Raw genomic sequence first — 20052 nt, forward strand, 5'->3', positions numbered from 1 at the left:
AATAGTGAAAATGAAAATAACATTTAAAAAAAATGTATTAAAAAACCTAAAAACTCCCCCCTTTCCCTAGAACCAATATAAATATTAATAAACAGTACAGTCATGGTCCTAAGTTTTGAGAATGATACAAATGTTAATTTTTACAAAGTCTAATGCATCAGGTTTTATAATGGTCATTTGCATATACTCCAGAATGTTATAAAGAGTGATCAGTTTAACACAAATTAATTGCAAAGTCAATGTTTGCCTAAATGAACTTTTTCCCCCAAAACACATTTCAACTTCATTGCAGGCCTGCCTTACATCATTTCAGTGATTGCTCCATTAACACAGGTTTGGGTGTTGATGAGGACAGGGCTGGAGATCAATCTGTCATGGTTAAGTAAGAATCACACCAATGGATACTTAAAAAGGAGGGTGGTGTTTAAAATCGTTGTTTCTCTTCAGTTAACCATGGTTATCTCTAAAGAAAGGGCGGAGACTCTTGGAGCAAGGACTGATTCGTAACATGGCCATAAAAGGTGCCTACACGAAAGAGGGACACTGAAGATACAATTTCTCATAGAAACACGCTAACGTCATTTCTATCATTGAGTCCTTCTAAAGTTATAACCTGATAATGTGACACATACTGGTTTTGAAAAATAGGCCTTGGTCATCGAGGCGCAAATGAGCTTGGTTTGTTTTTATTATTATTTTTGCAACACATTCCCTTTGAGGGGTGAATTTTCCTGTGGGCATATAAAAAACAAAACTCCCCCTTCATGAAAGAAATAATCCCATCTAGATATTTATGGCTGTATATTCCCAGAACCCTCTCTATGGTAGCAGCATCTAATGTACTGTAGAGTTGGATGTGCATGTGTCAAATCAGCAATCAGAATTTGTTAGTGAACCCTATTTTGACATAGGTAAGGGTTCTAAAGGTGGGATTATGTGGCTGAACACATTTCGAAAGAACTGTATGGTACTCTATTGCTCTTTTCATTAAGCTTTTAGCATACTTCCTCAGCGGACATTTGGGGATTTGTCTTGTCTTCCCATTTTACATGCAGGGTATATGAAGTGCTTTGAGAACACTCCTTGTTTTTGTAGCAGTCATGTATGTAGTCATTATTGTGTATTATTTGTGTAGTTTTGCAGGTTTCTCTAGAGCAGCGGTTTTCAACGACCAAAACACAGGGGTTGCGACTCTATTCAGTTTTTGCCGTGATTTGCGGCAAAAACGGAGTAAAACATGTGTACAATAAGCACACATTTCTTGAGGACCTGCCGGCTGCTGTGTACAGAGGAAGCTTGAGGACCTGTGGTGATGTCATCATCACCCTCCTGCTTCTCCTCTACACAGACTCCCGCGGAACAGGCTGCTCTGCTCACTGTGAGTAGAAACTACAACTTCAAGCAGCAGGGGGGGGCACTAGAACTGGGGGCAGGAGGGGGGCACTATAGCTGGGGGCAGCAGGGGGGGCTGGAACTGGGGGCAGGAGGGGGGCACTACAGATGGGGGCAGCAGGGGGGCTAGAACTGGGGGCAGGAGGGGTGAACTAGAACTGGGGGCAGATGGGGGGGGCAAAACTGGGGGCAGAAGGGGTGAACTAGAACTGGGGGCAGGAGGGGGGGGCAAAACTGGGGGCAGAAGGGGTGAACTAGAACTGGGGGCAGGAAGGGGGGGGCAAAACTGGGGGCAGCAGGGGGGCACTACAGCTGAGGGCAGAATTATAGTAATTATATTATTGTGCATAAGGGTCAGTATTATAGTAGTTATATTCCAGTACATAGGAGCAGTATTATAGTAGTTATATTCTTGTACATAGGGGGCAGTATTATAGTAGTTATATTCCTGTACATAGGGGGCAGTATTATAGTAGTTATATTCTTGTACATAGGGGGCAGTATTATAGTAGTTATATTCTTGTACATAGGGGGCAGTATTATAGTAGTTATATTCTTGTACATAGGAGACAGTATTATAGTAGTTATATTCTTGTACATAGGAGACAGTATTATAGTAGTTATAGTCTTTTACATAGGGGGCAGTATTATAGTAGTTATATTCTTGTACATAGGGGGCAGTATTATAGTAGTTATATTCCTGTACATAGGGGGAAGTATTATAGTAGTTGTATTCTTGTACATAGGGGGCAGTATTATAGTAGTTATATTCCTGTACATAGGGGCAGTATTATAGTATTTACATTCTTGTACATAGGGGGCAGTTTTATAGTAGTTATATTCTTGTACATAGGGGGCAGTATTATAGTAGTTATATTCTTGTACATAGGGGGCAGTATTATAGTAGTTATATTCCTGTACATAGGGGGCAGTATTATAGTAGTTATATTCTTGTACACAGAGGGCAGTATTATAGTAGTTATATTCCTGTACATAGGGGGCAGTATTATAGTAGTTATATTCTTGTACATAGGGGGCAGTATTATAGTTGGTATATGTTTCTACATAGGGGGCAGTATTATAGTTGTTATATTCTTGTACACAAGGGGCAGTATTATAGTAGTTATATTCTTGTACATAGGGGCAGTATTATAGTAGTTATATTCTTGTACATAGGGGCAGTATTATAGTAGTTATATTCTCGTATATGGTTTGGGGTCACCATAACATGAGGAACTGTATTGCGTGGTCACAGTTTTAGAAAGGTTGAGAACCACTGCTCTAGAGTGTAGTGATCTATACAGTGGTTATAATAGAAAATTATTTCCTACATGGTCAGTTTACCTACACTACAGAACTTTTTGCCATTCTTATGTGACCAGCTTGTAAAGTTAGACGTTGCCATACCTTGATAGGGCAGATTGTGGAGATTAAATGTTTAATAAAATAGGTTGGAACATGCAGCTTGTGTGTTTAGCTGTGGATTGGCTCAGAACCAATTCAAAGCTTGCATGAAGGAGTGCTGCAGTTAATAAAAGAGTACACAGCGATAAATATGACTCTCAGTGTCTAATAAACTTCGCTAACTACGTTTGTTAAAGAATATAAATATATAATGCATAACTATGAAAGGGGGTCATGAGAGAGGACTTGTTCTCATACATGTATAATGGATTATATAAATGCATGTAAAAACCATGTTCTAACAGGTCTGTTTTAGCCATAAAGTTAAATAAGTGTTTTGCATATTTAGCATGTATTTATATCTTTATTTTACTATTGGTATTTATTCCAGTTTAAATAATTATCTATATATCTATCAGTATATGTGAATAATGGTTAACAAATTTGGGTGCTTTTGAAGAAAGCATTATGGGAAGATAAAAGGGATGAAACAAGACATTACTGGCAGATCATGGTTATTCGCAGCAGACATAAATAAGTATATGTGATGCTGAGTTCCTGCCACTGAACTCTTAAAAAGCATATCTTGTGTAAAACTACTGTCTTGGGTTGCTTCTTCTTTTTTCTTTTTCAGGCGCATTCACATTACTGGTATTATATGTGTGTGGTCAGCTCAATTTGGGTCTATTTATAAGTTGTTTCGATTTTTCGATTTTTATTTTTTTAATTTCTTCTCTATTGTGCAGTTTGGTTGATGACAGATGTGTGGTGGAGCCTGCTGCAGGAGACCTAGATAACCCGCCCAAAAAATTTAGAGGTGAGGATCACAGGACTTGTGTCAAATGCATTGCAAAGCATTTCATTCATGCATGTCTCAAAAACTTTGTCTGAAATACATTCCTTTTTTTTTTTTTTATAAATGTGTGGTCTTTGTTTCCCATTCCAACTAATCCCAGCAACGAATCCCAATAAGAAACTGAGAATTCTGTTATTGGTTGCTTTTGGCACCCAAACCAGGAGGACATAGGATGTAGTTTATACAGTTTAGCTTCTGATAATTTGCTATAGGCAAACCCATAGCCATTTTCAGCTGCAGAAAAATGCTACATAAAAATCTTCATGAAAAGTGGCTTGTGCTCCAGGTTTTAACCTGGCTGCATGTCCTAACTGTATAGCAACAGCTGCTACATTTTTCTACTGCTCTAGTGCAATTTTTAGGAGAAAGTTGATTTATTACAACTTCTGTTTGTCTTTCTTAATTAGCACTAAAATAGAATTGAAAGGGTGCTATGTATTAAGTAAAAGCAATTGAAATGTGATAGCCCAGAGTCAGTTGGGGTACAGAGCTGCTTGGTCTTATCAGGTTCAATACAACTCGGCAGGGGGCTCTGCAGTTTCCCTTTATAACTGGAACTCTTTTAAATGGCTGTAGGTATAATAACTGCATACACATACTTAAAGGACATCTACTGGTGGTAGAGTATCGTAAATAGGCTGCTCGTTACATCTAGGGGATGGGGGCACCATGTTTAACAAGTTTTCTGGCTTCTTTATTTCCAAAATATGCACTGTAAAAGTGCCACAGGTGTTCAGGCTGACGATGAGCTCCTCTCGGCTTCCATAGACTTTAATTTATGCACACCTCCCGCTGCAAGCCTCCTCCTGCTGCCGGACAGGGACATAGGAAAGAGAACACGCCCCGCTCTCTCCACGTCCCGGCCCTCTGACTGGCCAGATCCTAGTTCCCTGCCGAAGGCAGCAGGAGGAGGTTTGCAGCGGGGAGAGGGGCATGCATAAATTAAAGTCAGTGGATTTGGAGACCCCCTGAGTGCCTCTGGCACTTTTACAAAGATATTATTTCAGCAATGAATTATCCAGAAAACTTGTAAAACACAGTCCCCCGATCCCCTAGACCAGTTATGGCGAACCTATGGCACAGGTGGGCACCCAGGCCAATACCAAAGCACAGTTTCCAGACAGGACTCAAACCCTCCTCCTGCACTCCTTGGCCACCCAGGATATGCTGTGTTCAGTGCTATTTTAAAGCTACACATCATTTCTGCCTGGGACTACAGGAGGAGCAAGACAAGGTGCAGACAAGGCTGCATAATTATTGTAGCTCCTGCTCTGGGCCCTAAACTTCTTCCCTTTCAGGGGATCCTGGAGGTAAGCTACAATGATAATCTGAATTTCTCCTCTTTCTTTCAGCTGTACTGGTGTCCTCATCACGCCAATACAATTAAAATCTGTGACAAAACAGATAGCAACATGTTACTACTTAAATGTCCAAGCACTTTGTATTTTAGTAAGTGGGTTTGATTGTAGTTTGGGCACTCAGTCTTTAAAAGGTTTGCCATCACTGCCCTAGAAGTAACAAGCAGCCTATTTAGGACACTCTATCCTCAGTAATCTGTAAACCCATCAATAGCGTGGGCGCCACCATGTTGGCTTAGATTGTCACTCCCCATGACATCATCAGGGAACGGCAATCCATTTCTATGACAGCCTCGGGTTACACAAAGAAATGAACTTTTTTACAGAATGTATTATAATGTACCATTTTCACATAGTAATACATGATGTGTAAAATACCCATATACTGCCATACTGTTGTATGGCAGTATATGGTAGGATCAATCGGACAACCTAGGGTTAAAGTACCGTATAGAATCGAGTATTAGCCGAGACCCCTAACTTTACCACCAAAAACTGGGAAAACCTATTGACTCGAGTATAAGCCGAGGGTGGGATATGCATTGGTCACAGCCTCCAGTACATAGCCAGCAAGCCCCCTGAAGTATATAGCTAGCCCCCTGTAGTATATAGCCAGCCATCCCACTGTAGTATATAGCCAGCCCCCATGTAGTATACAGCCAGCCAGCCCCCAGTAGTATACAGCCTGCCAGCCCCCAGTAGTATACAGCCTGCCAGCCCCCAGTAGTATACAGCCTGCCAGCCCCCAGTAGTATACAACCGCATCATATTGTGCGCCAGCCGGCAGATTGCATGGACGCATCTCTGCCGTCTAATGCATCACAGAGAAGATAGAAGAGGAACCCCCATGAAGCAGCGCCAAGGATCGGGAGCCGTGTGGAGTATATACGGTACCCTAAGGGGTCTGAAAAATAGTAAAAAAAAAAAAGCAAACTAAAAATTCAAACCTACCCCCTTTCCCTAGAACGGATATAATTCTAAATAATCATCATAAACATTTTAAGTATCGGTTATATTGAAAAATATAAAAAATTCAATAAAAATTAATCAAAATGTCATACAGTCCTAAAAATGGTAGCATTAAAAACCTTATTAAAAGTCGCAAAAATGACACCACCTCCAGCTTTGTACACTGAAGTATGAAAAAGTTATTAGTAAAATTATAAAGTTAGGGGTTAAAAATTATCTTTATTACTAAACATCACTAGGGGTAAACTTTCATGGGTAAAACCCTTTAATAGCCCCGTGTGTCACTAAAATATGCAAAGACCTTTTGACAACACACTAACTAAAAAGGTTAAGGCCAGTAATCCACCACAGAATAGTGTTTGGTCATGACGGCAAAATTATGCTGCAGATTTTAAGCCAATTTTTACCAAATTTTGCATTAAGCAATGCCATTAATGTGTTCTTAGCCACAGACAGATTTTTTAAGACACTTTTAATAAATATGCCCTATATTGTCCCTTTCTCTCTCTGTTCTGTAGACTGCTTGTTTAAGGTTTGTCCTATGAACAGATATTCTGCTCAGAAACAATACTGGAAGGCTAAGCAAGCCAAACAGGAAAAGGAAAAGATCTCTGATGTCCTTTTACTACAGAAGCTTCAGGTAACATGCAAATGGCATTGTAAGCTTGAAACGAGGCAATTACCTTAACAAATTTTACTATATCTGTTGGACTTAACCAACTAATAAAGGAGGATTGCGGGCATTTATGTTCTTTAGTTTATAGCGTAAGAAGGGCACCTCATGCTTTAGCTATATTTATTTGTTATTGTTATTATCTGTTATTGTTCTTTAGCTCTGAATAATGTTATTGTTTATTTTTCTATATTACTAAATGATCTTTTCCAATAGTTATGTTACCGTTAACAAATGTTGGGATTTTTGGTAGCTGGAGCCATTTCGTTTTACATTTGCATTTATGTTTCTTCAAATCTGACCTTTGAGGTGCTAATGTTTTTAAAAAACAAAATATTTTACATCTGTAAATATGTGACTGTTAAGAGGTTATTGTTGTGTGATTGTCATCTGTGTCCTCTTATTTTTAGCATGCAGCAACAATGGAGCAAAAACAAAATGATACTGAGAATAAGAAGGTTCATGGTGAGGTGGTAAAGTATGGCAGTGTAATACAGGTAAGTACTGTTTCATATAGTTGTATTCACCCTTTAGTAATACTTCTATAAGTTTCTCAGGAGCTTTTCTCCTGTACATACTCTGTGCTGCTACAAGATTGGGGAGAGCTAGCAGAGGGTGCAAATGAACTTGCATTCAATTTGAATAAAGATTAAGTTTAATTTTTAGCTATAGAACAGCAGCTATGCTGTTAGATACCCATACCTAGGCGCCAATAATGGTGAGCAACACTGTAACTGTATTCACCCTTAAAGGACATCTACCACCAGGATAAAGGATTGTAATCAAAACCTACTCTGGAAGGATCTGCTATTCTTGTAGCTTCTTATGCCCTGGTCTTTAAGAAATAAAGGTTTTAAAAACTATGCAAATGACCCTGAGGAACTCCAGGCTCCATTCACATCTATGGAGCCTGGAGCCCCTCAGTTACATTTGCATAATTTTGTAAGACTTTTTTTTCATAAAAACAAGGTCCTAAGAAGCTAAAAAGAAGAGCGGATCCTGTCAGAGGGGTACACATCAGTTTGTTAGTGTGCTTTGTTTACAATCCTTCATCCTGGTGGTAGATGTCCTTTAAGGATGAATACAGTTACAGTGTCGTTCACCGCTATTGGTGCCACGTAATTTTCATAGGCTGTACAATATCCTTAGAAATAAATGGAAATGTTCCAAAGTTATATCCTTTTAATTAGTTGTTCCAAGGTAATCCAATAATACACCCTTTGGCATTGATAACAGCCTCCAAATGTTTCTCTTACCCATCTATAGCCTTCTGAAACTTCACAGCTGGTATTTTCTTCCACTTTGCAGTTTGTTCATGCTCTTGGATGTTTGCAGGATTCTTTTGTACAACGGCAAATTTAAGCTCACCCCAATATTTTCAATAGTCTTGACGTCAGGGCACATTATTGGCCATTATAAAACGGTCATTTTTTTCTTTTTTCATCCATTCCTGTGTATTTCGACTCAAACCAAGTTTTCTTACACTGGAGAGGACATTTTGCTCTAAAATCTTTTGATAATTCTCAGATTTTCATGATTCTTTTGATATGGCCAAACACTCCAGTACCAGCCTAGGAAAAGCAACCTCACAGCATTATATATCCTCCACAATGCTTATCTGTTGGTAGGGTGTTCTTTTCCTTACAAGCTTCATTGTGCCGTCTGTAAACAAACTTGCTTGGCATTTCCAGAAGGTCTGTTTTTGCTTTATCTGCCTACAGAAAATCCTTTTGCAGAAGGATTGTCAAGGCCATTTTTATGTCTTTTCTACAGCAATGGTTTCTAATTTGACCTTTGTTTATAAAACTTTGTTTGGTTTAGTGTATAGCTTACGGTACTTGTTGAAACCATGACAGTTCCAGGTGTGCCTTCAGATCTTTGGATGTTTGATGTGGTGTTTTTTCTAAACCTTGTCAATTATCCTCATTTCCCCAAGTCCAGTGCGGTTCTTAATGGTTCCAAGTTTGGCAAACCTCTTAGTAACATTGTACACTGTTGAAACTGGGATACCTAGGTCTTTGTTGATGTTCTTATAGGTGATTCTCATTTGTGAATTACCTTTGGCGAGTCAAAATTTAATGTAAAGGCGTCAATACCAGTATCAAAGCAAGCTATAGGTTTTTCTATTTTTCCTTCACTTTATTTTTTGTCTAATATTTGCTCGTTTGTATTTAACACAAGTGCTTTATACAAAGAAACTGTTTCACTTTTAACTTTAATTTGGAGATATTTCACATTATGTACTTAAATGAGCAGGACTTCAGGCATTCAATGGTGAACGTTCGCAGATAAGAGTGTGTGCGCAGGCACATAGCAAAAACACTATAACCTGAAGACTAGAACATTTCTTTGATAGGACTCTTTACTGTGGATTTTGTTGAAACTTTGTGCTAACACCCACATTGAAAATCTGAAAATAGTCTGAACTAGAATGTGCATTTTGGATGCCTGAAAACACTACTGTATTTCTGCGAAACCACAGGGAAAATCCATAATAAATTCAACCTGTGTGGACTTACTTATAGTGCTTTGTAATTTGAAAACTCAAGAACACTTCACATCCCAACCACAACTCAAGTCTTTCCTAGCCATGGCATGTAAACCTAAGATACCCTTATATTAATTGTATTTTGTGTTACTGTGCAGTCATGCTTACAAAATGTGCTTTGTTATAGCTGCTTCATATGAAGAGTAACAAGTACCTTACTGTGAATAAACGCCTTCCTGCACTGCTGGAAAAGAATGCCATGCGTGTTACATTAGATGCAAATGGAAATGAGGGGTCCTGGCTTTTCATCCAACCCTTTTGGAAACTGCGCAGCAATGGAGACAATGTAAGGAAATTCCTTTAATATACAAGGGATAAAAGGGTAATCATCATTCTGTTCCAGGTGTCCCTGGGAATCATTCCTCAATAATATACATAAGTGAAAATGTGCAGCACATTGTAATGAATGACGAGGAAAATCACCATATACTGCCATACTGTAGTATATCAGTATATGATAGGATTAATCAGACAACCTAGGGTTAAAGTAGCCCAGGGAGTCTGAAAAATAGTAAAAAAAAAAAAACTATAATAAAAAAAAAATTTAAATTCAAATCACCCCCCTTTCCCTAGAACTGATATAGATATAAATAAACAGTACAAATCATAAACACATTAGATATTGCCGCTTCCGAAAATGCCCGATCTATCAAAATATATTAATGTTTTTTGGACTGCATTCAAACCCGTAACAGAAAATAGCGCTCAAAACTTTTTTGCCATTTAAAAAAAAAATAAAAAAAATCAATAAAAAGTGATAAAAAGGTAGTACAGTCCTAAAAATCATAGCAATGAAAATTTCATCAAAAGTTGCAAAAAATTACACCACCCACAGCTCCATAAACCAAAGTATGAAAAAGTTATTGGCACCAGAAGATGACAAAACAAAATAAAATTTGTACAGGAGCTTATAAATTTTGTAAATGTATGAAAACATTATAAAACCTATACAAATTTGGTATCCCCATAATCGTACGACCCAAAGAATAAAGTAGACATGTCATTTGGGGCGCACAGTGAAAGCTGTAAAATCTAAGCCTACAAGAAAATGGATCAGTTTTTTCACCATTTTTACTGCATTTGGAATTTTTTTCCTGCTTCCCAGTACACGGCATGGAATAATAAATACCATAACCATGAAGTGCACAGAAAATACTGTCACTATTTGTTACGCAGAAAACAAGTTATAGAGTTATAGATTTTTGAAGGTGGGGAGTGACAAATAGAAATGAAAAAACTAAAAAAAGGCCAGGTTGTTAAGGGGTTCATAGGGGGCCCCCACTAGATTAAATAGATTTAATAGTTTTGTTCCCAAAATCAAAGAACCAGAAAACATAACCACAAAAAAGGAAACAAAAACAAAATATAGAAAGTATAAAATAACACTTTATTAGATCAATTCAAATAAATTAATTAAAAAAAAAAAAACATACACAGAAAAAGTCCAACGATGGTCAAACAACTAAATATACTTCATAAATAGATCAAAGTAGAGGTGTATAAGGAACAGTCAAGGAATTAAACAGTATTGAACAAAGTATTGAACATTACCCAGAGGAATAACAGAGGTCAATGGACACATACACAAGTCTACATACAGTCATGGCCATAAGTTTTGAGAATGACACAAATATTATATTTTCACATGATCTGTTGCCCTCTGGTTTTTATGTGTGTTTTTATCACATATAGAAATACAAGTGCAATCATATTATGAGTAACAAAAGCTTTTATTGACAGTTAGAATGAGTTAATGCAGCAAGTCAATATTTGCAGTGTTGACCCTTCTTCTTCAGGACCTGTGCAATTCCCCCTGGCAGCTCTCAATCAACTTCTGGACCAAATCCTGACTGACTTTGCTTTTTGGCAAGGTGCTCCATCATGCTGGAAAAGGCATTGTTGATCAAACTGCTCTTGGACGGTTGGGAGAAGTTTCTATTGGAGGACATTGGAAAGGGGATTGATCAGAGAAAATGATTTTACCCCAGTCCTCATCAGTCCACTCCCTGTACCTTTTGCAGAATATCAGTCTGTCCCTGATGTTTTTCCTGGAGAGAAGTGGCTTCTTTGCTGCCCTCCTTGACACCAGGCCTTGCTCCAAGAGTCTTCACCTCACAGTCCGTGCAGTTGCACTCACACCTGCCTGCTGCCATTTCTGAGCAAGTTCTGCACTGCTGGTAGCCCGATCCCGAAGCTGAAACACTTTTAAGAGACTGTCCTAGCGCTTGCTTGTCCTTCTTGGGCGCCCTGGAGCATTTTTGGCAACAATGGAAGCTTTCTCCTTGAATTCCTTGATGATGCGATAGATTGTTGACTGAGGTGCAATCTTTCTAGCTGTGATACTCTTCCCTGTTAGGCCAGTTTTGTGTAGTGCAATGATGACTGCACGCGTTTCTTTAGAGATAACCATGGTTAACAGAAGAGAAACAATGATGCCAAGCACCAGCCTCCTTTTAAAGTGTCCAGTGGTGTGATTCTTACTTAATCATGACAGATTGATTTCCAGCCCTGTCCTCATCATCACTCACACCTGTGTTAATGGAGCAATCACTGAAACGATGTTAGCTACTCCTTTTAAGGCAGGCCTGGAATGAAGTTGAAATGTGTTTTGGGTGAAAAAGTTCATTTTCTAGGCAAATATTGACTTTGCAATTAATTGCTGTTAAGCTTATCACTCTTTATAACATTCTGGAGTATATGCAAATTGCCATCATAAAACCTGAGGCGGTAGACTTTGTAAAAATGAACATTTGTATCATTCTCAAAACTTTTGGCCATGACTGTACACACATAACCCTGATGAAGCATAGAGAACTACGTGTTAGGTGGTGTCCACTCTTGGTCTGTATATACTTGTGTATGTGTCCCCTGTCCTCTGTTATTCCTCCTTGTAATGTGCAATACTTGTTTTTAAGCAAATACATTGACTTGTTCTGAGGACTATACCTTCTATACTTCTATACTTCTATGCAGGTCTACTGTGATCCATTTATAATGTATATTTAGTTGCTTAACCATTGGAAAGTGTATGTTGACTTTTTGAATGGATTTGTTTTAATCCTGTGAAGACCTGGCCCTTTTTTGATTTTTCACTTCCCACCATCAAAAATCTATACCTTTTTTTTTTTTTTTTTTACACTTAAAGAGCTCTGCGTAACCAATTCCACTTCATAGTGATGGTATTTATCATTCCATGTCATGTACTGCGAAGCAGGAAAAAAATTCCAAATGCAGTGAAATTGGTGAAAAAACGCATTTGAGCTATTTTCTCGTGGGCTTTGACTTTACGGCTTTCACTGTGCACCTGCAACGACATGTCTACTTCATTCTTTGGGTCGGTGTGATCAATGGTATAACAAATTTGTACAGGTTTTATAATGTTTTCATTATACAAGAATTAAAACCTCCTGTACAAAAAATTTGGGGGGGATTTTGGCATCTTCTAGCGCTAATAACTTTTTCATACTGCAGTGTACGGAGCTGTGTGTGGTGATGTCATTTTTTGCGACTTTTGATGGCGTTTTCAATGCTTCTATTTTTAGGACTGCACGATCTTCTGATGCCGTTTTTGACTTCAGGCACTATTTTCCGTTACATGGTTAAGCGCAGTGAAAAACCTTTATTATATTTTCATAGATTGGGCATTTTCGGACATGGCAATACCTAATGTGTTTATGATTTTTACTGTTTATATTTCTATGACTTCTAGGGAAAGGGGTTGAATTTTTAGGGTTTTTTTTAAGCTTTTTATTTTTACTATTTTTCAGAGCCCCTAGGGTACATTACTAGGTTCTTTGATTGATCCCACCATACACTGCCATACTACAGTATGGCAGTATATGGGGATTTTTTTGTCCTCATTCATTACAAAGTGCGAATCGCACATTGTAATCAATGGGTTAAAACGAGATAGCATCGTGTCATGCGTCGCCACCTTTTTGAAGCTGCCGGCTGCTTTGCCGGCGGCGATGTACAGGATAATGTTTGTTTCTTGATGTAACTAGAGAAGAGTGTAATAACAAAATGTTCCACCCCTCCCCTCCATCTATCAAACCTTCTATTTTCTCAATTATCTATCAATCTGTCTGTCTGTATATGTATATCTATCTAATAAAACTGCAGCACACAGATTGAAGACTTGTTTAGGCACACTGTATCACTGCTCTCTCTCTCCTGTCTGCCATTTCCTGCTGTCGTGAGGTAAGGGGAGATGGGAGACTGTGTATTTTATTTGTATACAAGTGTAGGTAAAGCTGAGGGTGTACATTAGATAGGGAGAGACATGGAGTGTACAGTGAAATATTGTTACAACATTAGTTAGGGATCCTAGCAGCACATGGGCTTCGGCAGAAACCATGAGTAGAAACAGCTGAAAGCAGAGATAGAGGAGGGAGGATGTCTCAAATGTACATTCTCGCTGGTATCCAACCTAGTGAGGATGGGAAGTGCCTAGCGACAGCCATTTGAGGCATCACACTGATAACAGTGGAAAGGCTGCTGAATAGCAGTGAAAGTAGCAAGATTCTGGTAACTAATCCAATTGCAAAATGGCTTAAAATTGCATGCCCTACAACATATCAAAAGCATTTTTAACCCCTTAGCGCTCCGCGCCGTAGCTGTACTGCGCAGCTTCCCACTATTGGCGCTCAGCGCAGTACAGCTACTGCGCGAGCGCATACTATTTTAGAATTGTCACCACGTCGCGAGACGTGGTGACATCGGGCTGAAATTTGGGTGACAGAGGCAGGAGGAGTTCCTGTCTCCGTCACCCGACCAATCAAATTGGTCCCGCCCGCCGATCGCCGTGATTGGCCAGTCAAACCTGACTGGCCAATTACAGCGATTTTAGGCTAAAAAACGTGCTTTTAGCACTTTCCTCTTCCTCCAGCGGCACCATTTTGGTTTGGTATCGCTGGAGAGAGGAGAGAGCGTTACTGTGTGCACCAAAATACACTTTTACACTATAAATAGTGTTCTGATCCTTATCTGATCCCTATTGTTCCCTACAAATTCCCATCCTATCTGTTTTTTCCTGTGTCCTGTGTGTTCCCTGTGTGATCGCCTTGTGTGATCCCACGTGTCTTCCGTTTTTCCCTGTCTGTCCCTTCTGAACCCAAACGCACTTTTCAGTGCGCTGTGTTAGCGTTGTTCTGCACTGGACGCACTTTTCAGTGCGCCGTGTGAATAGCGCTGCACAGAATCTTTAGCAATCTTAGCGGTAGTTAGTTTGTCTTAGGGCAAGCTAGGTGCATTTGTAGCGCCTTTTTGCGCGGTGCACATAGGTTTTTTTTCGGTGCCTGGTAATATTTTTTTCCAGAACGCCGTAGGTGTACCCGTACATAGCTACTTTTTGTGTGTGCCATCTGTGCGGCTGGTCCGTGTGGCTTGGTGTGCATTATCTTTTTTTTTTTGTGTGCTATCTGTGCGGCTTGTCCGTGTAGTTTAGTGCGCATTATTTTTTTTGTGTGCTATCTGTGCGGCTTGTCCGTGTAGTTTAGTGCGCATTATTTTTTGTGTGTGCCATCTGTGCGGCTTGTCCGTGTAGTTTGGTGTGCATTACCTTTTTTTTTGTGTGCTATCTGTGCGGCTTGTCCGTGTAGTTTAGTGCACATTATTTTTTTTGTGTGCTATCTGTGCGGCTTGTCCGTGTAGTTTAGTGCGCATTATTTTTTGTGTGTGCCATCTGTGCGGCTTGTCCGTGTAGTTTGGTGTGCATTACCTTTTTTTTTGTGTGCTATCTGTGCGGCTTGTCCGTGTAGTTTAGTGCGCATTATTTTTTTTGTGTGCTATCTGTGCGGCTTGTCCGTGTAGTTTAGTGCGCATTATTTTTTTTGTGTGCTATCTGTGCGGCTTGTCCGTGTAGTTTAGTGCGCATTATTTTTTGTGTGCCATCTGTGCGGCTGGTCCGTGTGGTTTGGTGTGCATTATCTTTTTTTTTTGTGTGCTATCTGTGCGGCTTGTCCGTGTAGTTTAGTGCACATTATTTTTTGTGTGTGCCATCTGTGCGGCTTGTCCGTGTAGTTTGGTGCGCATTATCTTTTTTTTTTTGTGTGCTATCTGTGCGGCTTGTCCGTGTAGTTTAGTGCACATTATTTTTTGTGTGTGCCATCTGTGCGGCTTGTCCGTGTAGTTTGGTGTGCATTATATTTTTTTTTTGTGTGCCTGCTAGACGGTTTATCCGTGTAGTTTGGTGCACATTATCTAATTTTTCTTGTTCTCTATTTTTTTTTGTGTGCAATGTCTCAGAAGACGTACACCGTGTTGGAGGCATATAACATGCTTGCCTCTGACACCGAGTCAGCTAGTGGGGATGATGGTCCCTTTTACCTATCATCATCCTCCTGCTCATCTTCCAGTGACCTGGAAGGACCCCCAAGAAGGCGCCGTAGGGTTCCAGGGACTTCTGCAATTGAAGTGCCTGGGACTTCTGCAGGAGAAGTGCCTGGGACTTCTGCAGGAGAAGTGCCTGGGACTTCTGCAGGAGAAGTGCCTGGGACTTCTGCAGGAGAAGTTTCTGGGACTTCTGCAGGAGAAGCGTCTGGGGCTTCCACTGACCCCACATGGGTAGCCCCAGATAATTATACCCCTCAGGTCCCTGACTTTTTGGGCCATCCTGGCATTAACTTTGACACGACAGGGCTCAGAGCTGTAGACTTTTTTAAGTTTTTTTTTGATGAGGAGCTGCTAAATATTATTATATTTCAGACAAATCTCTACGCTGCACAACATATTGCCCAAAACCCCACGTCCTTTTATGCACAACCCTACAGGTGGACCCCTGTCACTGCAGCAGAGATGTACAAGTATTGGGGCATAATACTCCTTATGGGGATAGTAAAGAAGCCTTCAATCAGGGACTACTGGAGCACAGATATACTGTACCACACCCCCATGTTCCGCATGGCAATGAGCAGGATGCGCTTTGAAGCCATCCATAAGTTTTTGCACTACACTGACAACACACAGTGCCCACCCAGAGGTGACCCCAGTTATGATCGGTTATTTAAGGTCAGGCCCATATTAGATCATTTTAGTGCCAAGTTTGCCCAGGCATATACTCCCGCCAAACATGTAAGCATAGACGAGTCCCTAGTACAATTCAAAGGGAGACTTCAATTCCGCCAGTACCTGCCCAATAAGAGGGCAAGATATGGTGTGAAAATGTATAAGCTGTGCGAAAGTTCATCAGGGTACACATACAAGTTCAGGGTATATGAAGGGAAGGACTCCTCTATAGTGCCCCCAGAATGCCCCCCCTTCCTGGGTGTTACAGGGAAGATAGTGTGGGATTTAGTGCACCCACTGCTGGACCAGGGCTACCACCTCTACCTGGACAATTTCTACACCAGCACCACCCTGTTCAAGTGCCTCACTTCCAGAAATACTGCGGCATGCGGCACTGTACGCAGAAATCAGAGAGGTCTCCCTAAGTCGCTGCTTGGGCAAAAACTTAAAAGGCACGAAAGCAGGGCACTATGCAGCGACTCTGTATTGTGTGTTAAGTACAAGGACAAGAGAGAGGTCCTTGTATTAACCACAATACATGAGCACACCACCACCCCTGTCCCAGTACGAGGTGCCAGTGCAGAAGCCCCCAAGCCAGACTGTATTTTAGATTATAACAAATACATGGGAGGGGTGGACTTGTCTGACCAGGTGCTTCAGCCGTACAATGCCATGCGGAAGTCGAGGGTGTGGTACAAGAAGCTGGCCGTGCACATCATGCAGATGGCATTGTATAATGCTTATGTGCTGCATCGATATGCCGGCCAGAGGGGAACTTTCCTGGAATTTCAAGAGATGGTAATAAAGTACTTTCTTTTTGGAGACCAGGAAGGGGGGAGTGCTAGCACATCTGGAAGTGAGGCCACATCACGTATTGTACCAGGGCAGCACTTTCCAGGAGTAGTTCCCCAAACAGCCAGCAAGGGAAGGTCACAAAAGAGGTGCAGGGTGTGCTCCAAAAATGGCATTCGGAAGGACACCATTCATCACTGTGAGACATGCCCAGAAAAACCAGGGTTATGTATGAAAGATTGCTTCCGAATTTATCATACATCCCTGGATTTTTAGAGTACCCTGTTGTTACCCTGACGCACAGCTTATACATCATGCCGCACCTTCCCTTCTAAGCCCTGCCATGTGCCCAGCCTCTAGATTACTGTCCCGTATGCTTTACCCGGGAAAACATGCATCATGATTTTTAGGGTGTTTGTCTCCCATGGCAGCAGCTGGGCACAAAATGACATAATAGATATTTTTTACTATGCACTATCCATTTTGCACTTTTTCAGGGGTCCACCTGTGGGGTTAAAATGCTAACTATACCCCTAGATTAATTCATGGAGGGGTGTAGTTTCCAAAATAGGGTCAGTTCTTAGGGGTTTCTACTGTACTGGCCCCTATTGGCATCTACAAATCTTTCATGATGCCAAAAAGAAAAAAAAAAGTACAATGTCTGTGCTCCAACAAGTTATTCCCTTTTGAGCCCTGCCGTGTCACCATCCTACAGATTATTGCCTCCTATGGGGTATTGCCCTAACCGGGGTAACCCGCAGAATGATTTTTGATGTGTTTTTCCCCAGTGGCATGAGTTGGGCAAAATACTTTTGTCACTTCAATGGCATATTTGATAAATTGCAATACAACTGTTTCTCTGCACTACTCACTTTGTATTACATTTGAGCCAGCACCTTAGGGGTTAAAATACTCATACAAGCCTACATACATTCTTTGAGGGGTGCCCTTTCCAAAATGGGTTCACTACTTGGGCTTTCTATTGTACTGGTACCTCGGGGGTACCCCCCATTACCAATCTAGTGAAAACGAAGCTTGAAAACCTAAATTGTGCTTCTTTCTTCCTGACCCCTGCCGTGTGCCCAGCCTGTAAATTATTGGCACATGTGTGGTATTGCCGTACTCAGGACAACCCCCAGAATGATTTTTGGGGTGTTTGTCTAAAGTGGCATGGGTTGGGCACAGTATATGAGGCACAAAAATGACTTTTTTGAGATAAAAACACAATTTTTACTCTGCACCATTTACTTTGCATTTAATTTTGACCAGCGTGTCGGGGGTTAAAATGCTCACCACAACCACCGATAAATTCTTTGAGGGGTCTAGTTTCCGTAATGGTATCATTTATTGGGGGTTTCTATTGCACTGGCACCTCACGGGCCCTGCCAACATGACATGGCACTCCAAATCCAAACGTGTGAAAACGGAGCTGGAAAATCAAAATTTCACTCCTTCCGTTCTCATCCCTTCTGTGTGCCCAGCCTGTAAATTATTGGCACATGTGTGGTATTGCCGTACTCGGGACAACCCGCAGAATGATTTTTGGGGTGTTTGTCTGAAGTGGCATGGGTTGGGCACAGTATATGAGGCACTAAAATGACATTTTTGAGATAAAAACGCAATTTTTACTCTGCACCATTTACTTTGCATTCAATTTTGACCAGCGTGTCGGGGGTTAAAATGCTCACCACAACCACCGATAAATTCTTTGAGGGGTCTAGTTTCCGTAATGGTATCATTTATTGGGGGTTTCTATTGCACTGGCACCTCACGGGCCCTGCCAACATGACATGGCACTCCAAATCCAAACATGTGAAAACGGAGCTGGAAAATCAAAATTTCACTCCTTCCGTTTTCATCCCTTCTGTGTGCCCAGTCTGTAAATTATTGGCACATGTGTGGTATTGCTGTACTCAGGACAACCCGCAGAATGATTTTTGGGGTGTTTGTCTAAAGTGGCATGGGTTGGGCACAGTATATGAGGCACTAAAATGACATTTTTGAGATAAAAACGCAATTTTTACTCTGCACCATTTTCTTTGCATTTAATTTTGACCAGCGTGTCGGGGGTTAAAATGCTCACCACAACCACCGATAAATTCTTTGAGGGGTCTAGTTTCCGTAATGGTATCATTTATTGGGGGTTTCTATTGCACTGGCACCTCACGGGCCCTGCCAACATGACATGGCACTCCAAATCCAAACATGTGAAAACGGAGCTGGAAAATCAAAATTTCATTCCTTCCGTTCTCATCCCTTCTGTGTGCCCAGTCTGTAAATTATTGGCACATGTGTGGTATTGCTGTACTCGGGACAACCTGCAGAATGATTTTTGGGGTGTTTGTCTAAAGTGGCACGGGTTGGGCACAGTATATGAGGCACTAAAATGACATTTTTGAGATAAAAACGCAATTTTTACTCTGCACCATTTGCTTTGCATTTAATTTTGACCAGCGTGTCGGGGGTTAAAATGCTCACCACAACCACCGATAAATTCTTTGAGGGGTCTAGTTTCCGTAATGGTATCATTTATTGGGGGTTTCTATTGCACTGGCACCTCACGGGCCCTGCCAACATGACATGGCACTCCAAATCCAAACATGTGAAAACGGAGCTGGAAAATCAAAATTTCATTCCTTCCGTTCTCATCCCTTCTGTGTGCCCAGTCTGTAAATTATTGGCACATGTGTGGTATTGCTGTACTCGGGACAACCTGCAGAATGATTTTTGGGGTGTTTGTCTAAAGTGGCACGGGTTGGGCACAGTATATGAGGCACTAAAATGACATTTTTGAGATAAAAACGCAATTTTTACTCTGCACCATTTGCTTTGCATTTAATTTTGACCAGCGTGTCGGGGGTTAAAATGCTCACCACAACCACCGATAAATTCTTTGAGGGGTCTAGTTTCCGTAATGGTATCATTTATTGGGGGTTTCTATTGCACTGGCACCTCACGGGCCCTGCCAACATGACATGGCACTCCAAATCCAAACATGTGAAAACGGAGCTGGAAAATCAAAATTTCATTCCTTCCGTTCTCATCCCTTCTGTGT

The 20052-nt window shown here is 40.8% G+C and overlaps 1 protein-coding gene across 2 annotated transcripts in view; it reads left to right on the top strand.

Moving 5' to 3' along the window:
• Positions 1-20052, top strand: part of ITPR3 (inositol 1,4,5-trisphosphate receptor type 3) — a 253384-nt gene that overhangs the window by 23457 nt on the left and 209875 nt on the right. For both annotated transcript variants that reach the window (XM_072137166.1, XM_072137167.1), the window contains exons 2-5: positions 3543-3613; positions 6498-6619; positions 7063-7149; positions 9328-9486. In XM_072137166.1, coding sequence (XP_071993267.1) covers positions 3543-3613; positions 6498-6619; positions 7063-7149; positions 9328-9486 — 439 coding nt within the window. The remainder of the gene's footprint in view (positions 1-3542; positions 3614-6497; positions 6620-7062; positions 7150-9327; positions 9487-20052) is intronic.

Source organism: Engystomops pustulosus, chromosome 2, assembly GCF_040894005.1.
Source record: "Engystomops pustulosus chromosome 2, aEngPut4.maternal, whole genome shotgun sequence".
In the NCBI taxonomy this organism is placed as follows: domain Eukaryota; kingdom Metazoa; phylum Chordata; class Amphibia; order Anura; family Leptodactylidae; genus Engystomops; species Engystomops pustulosus.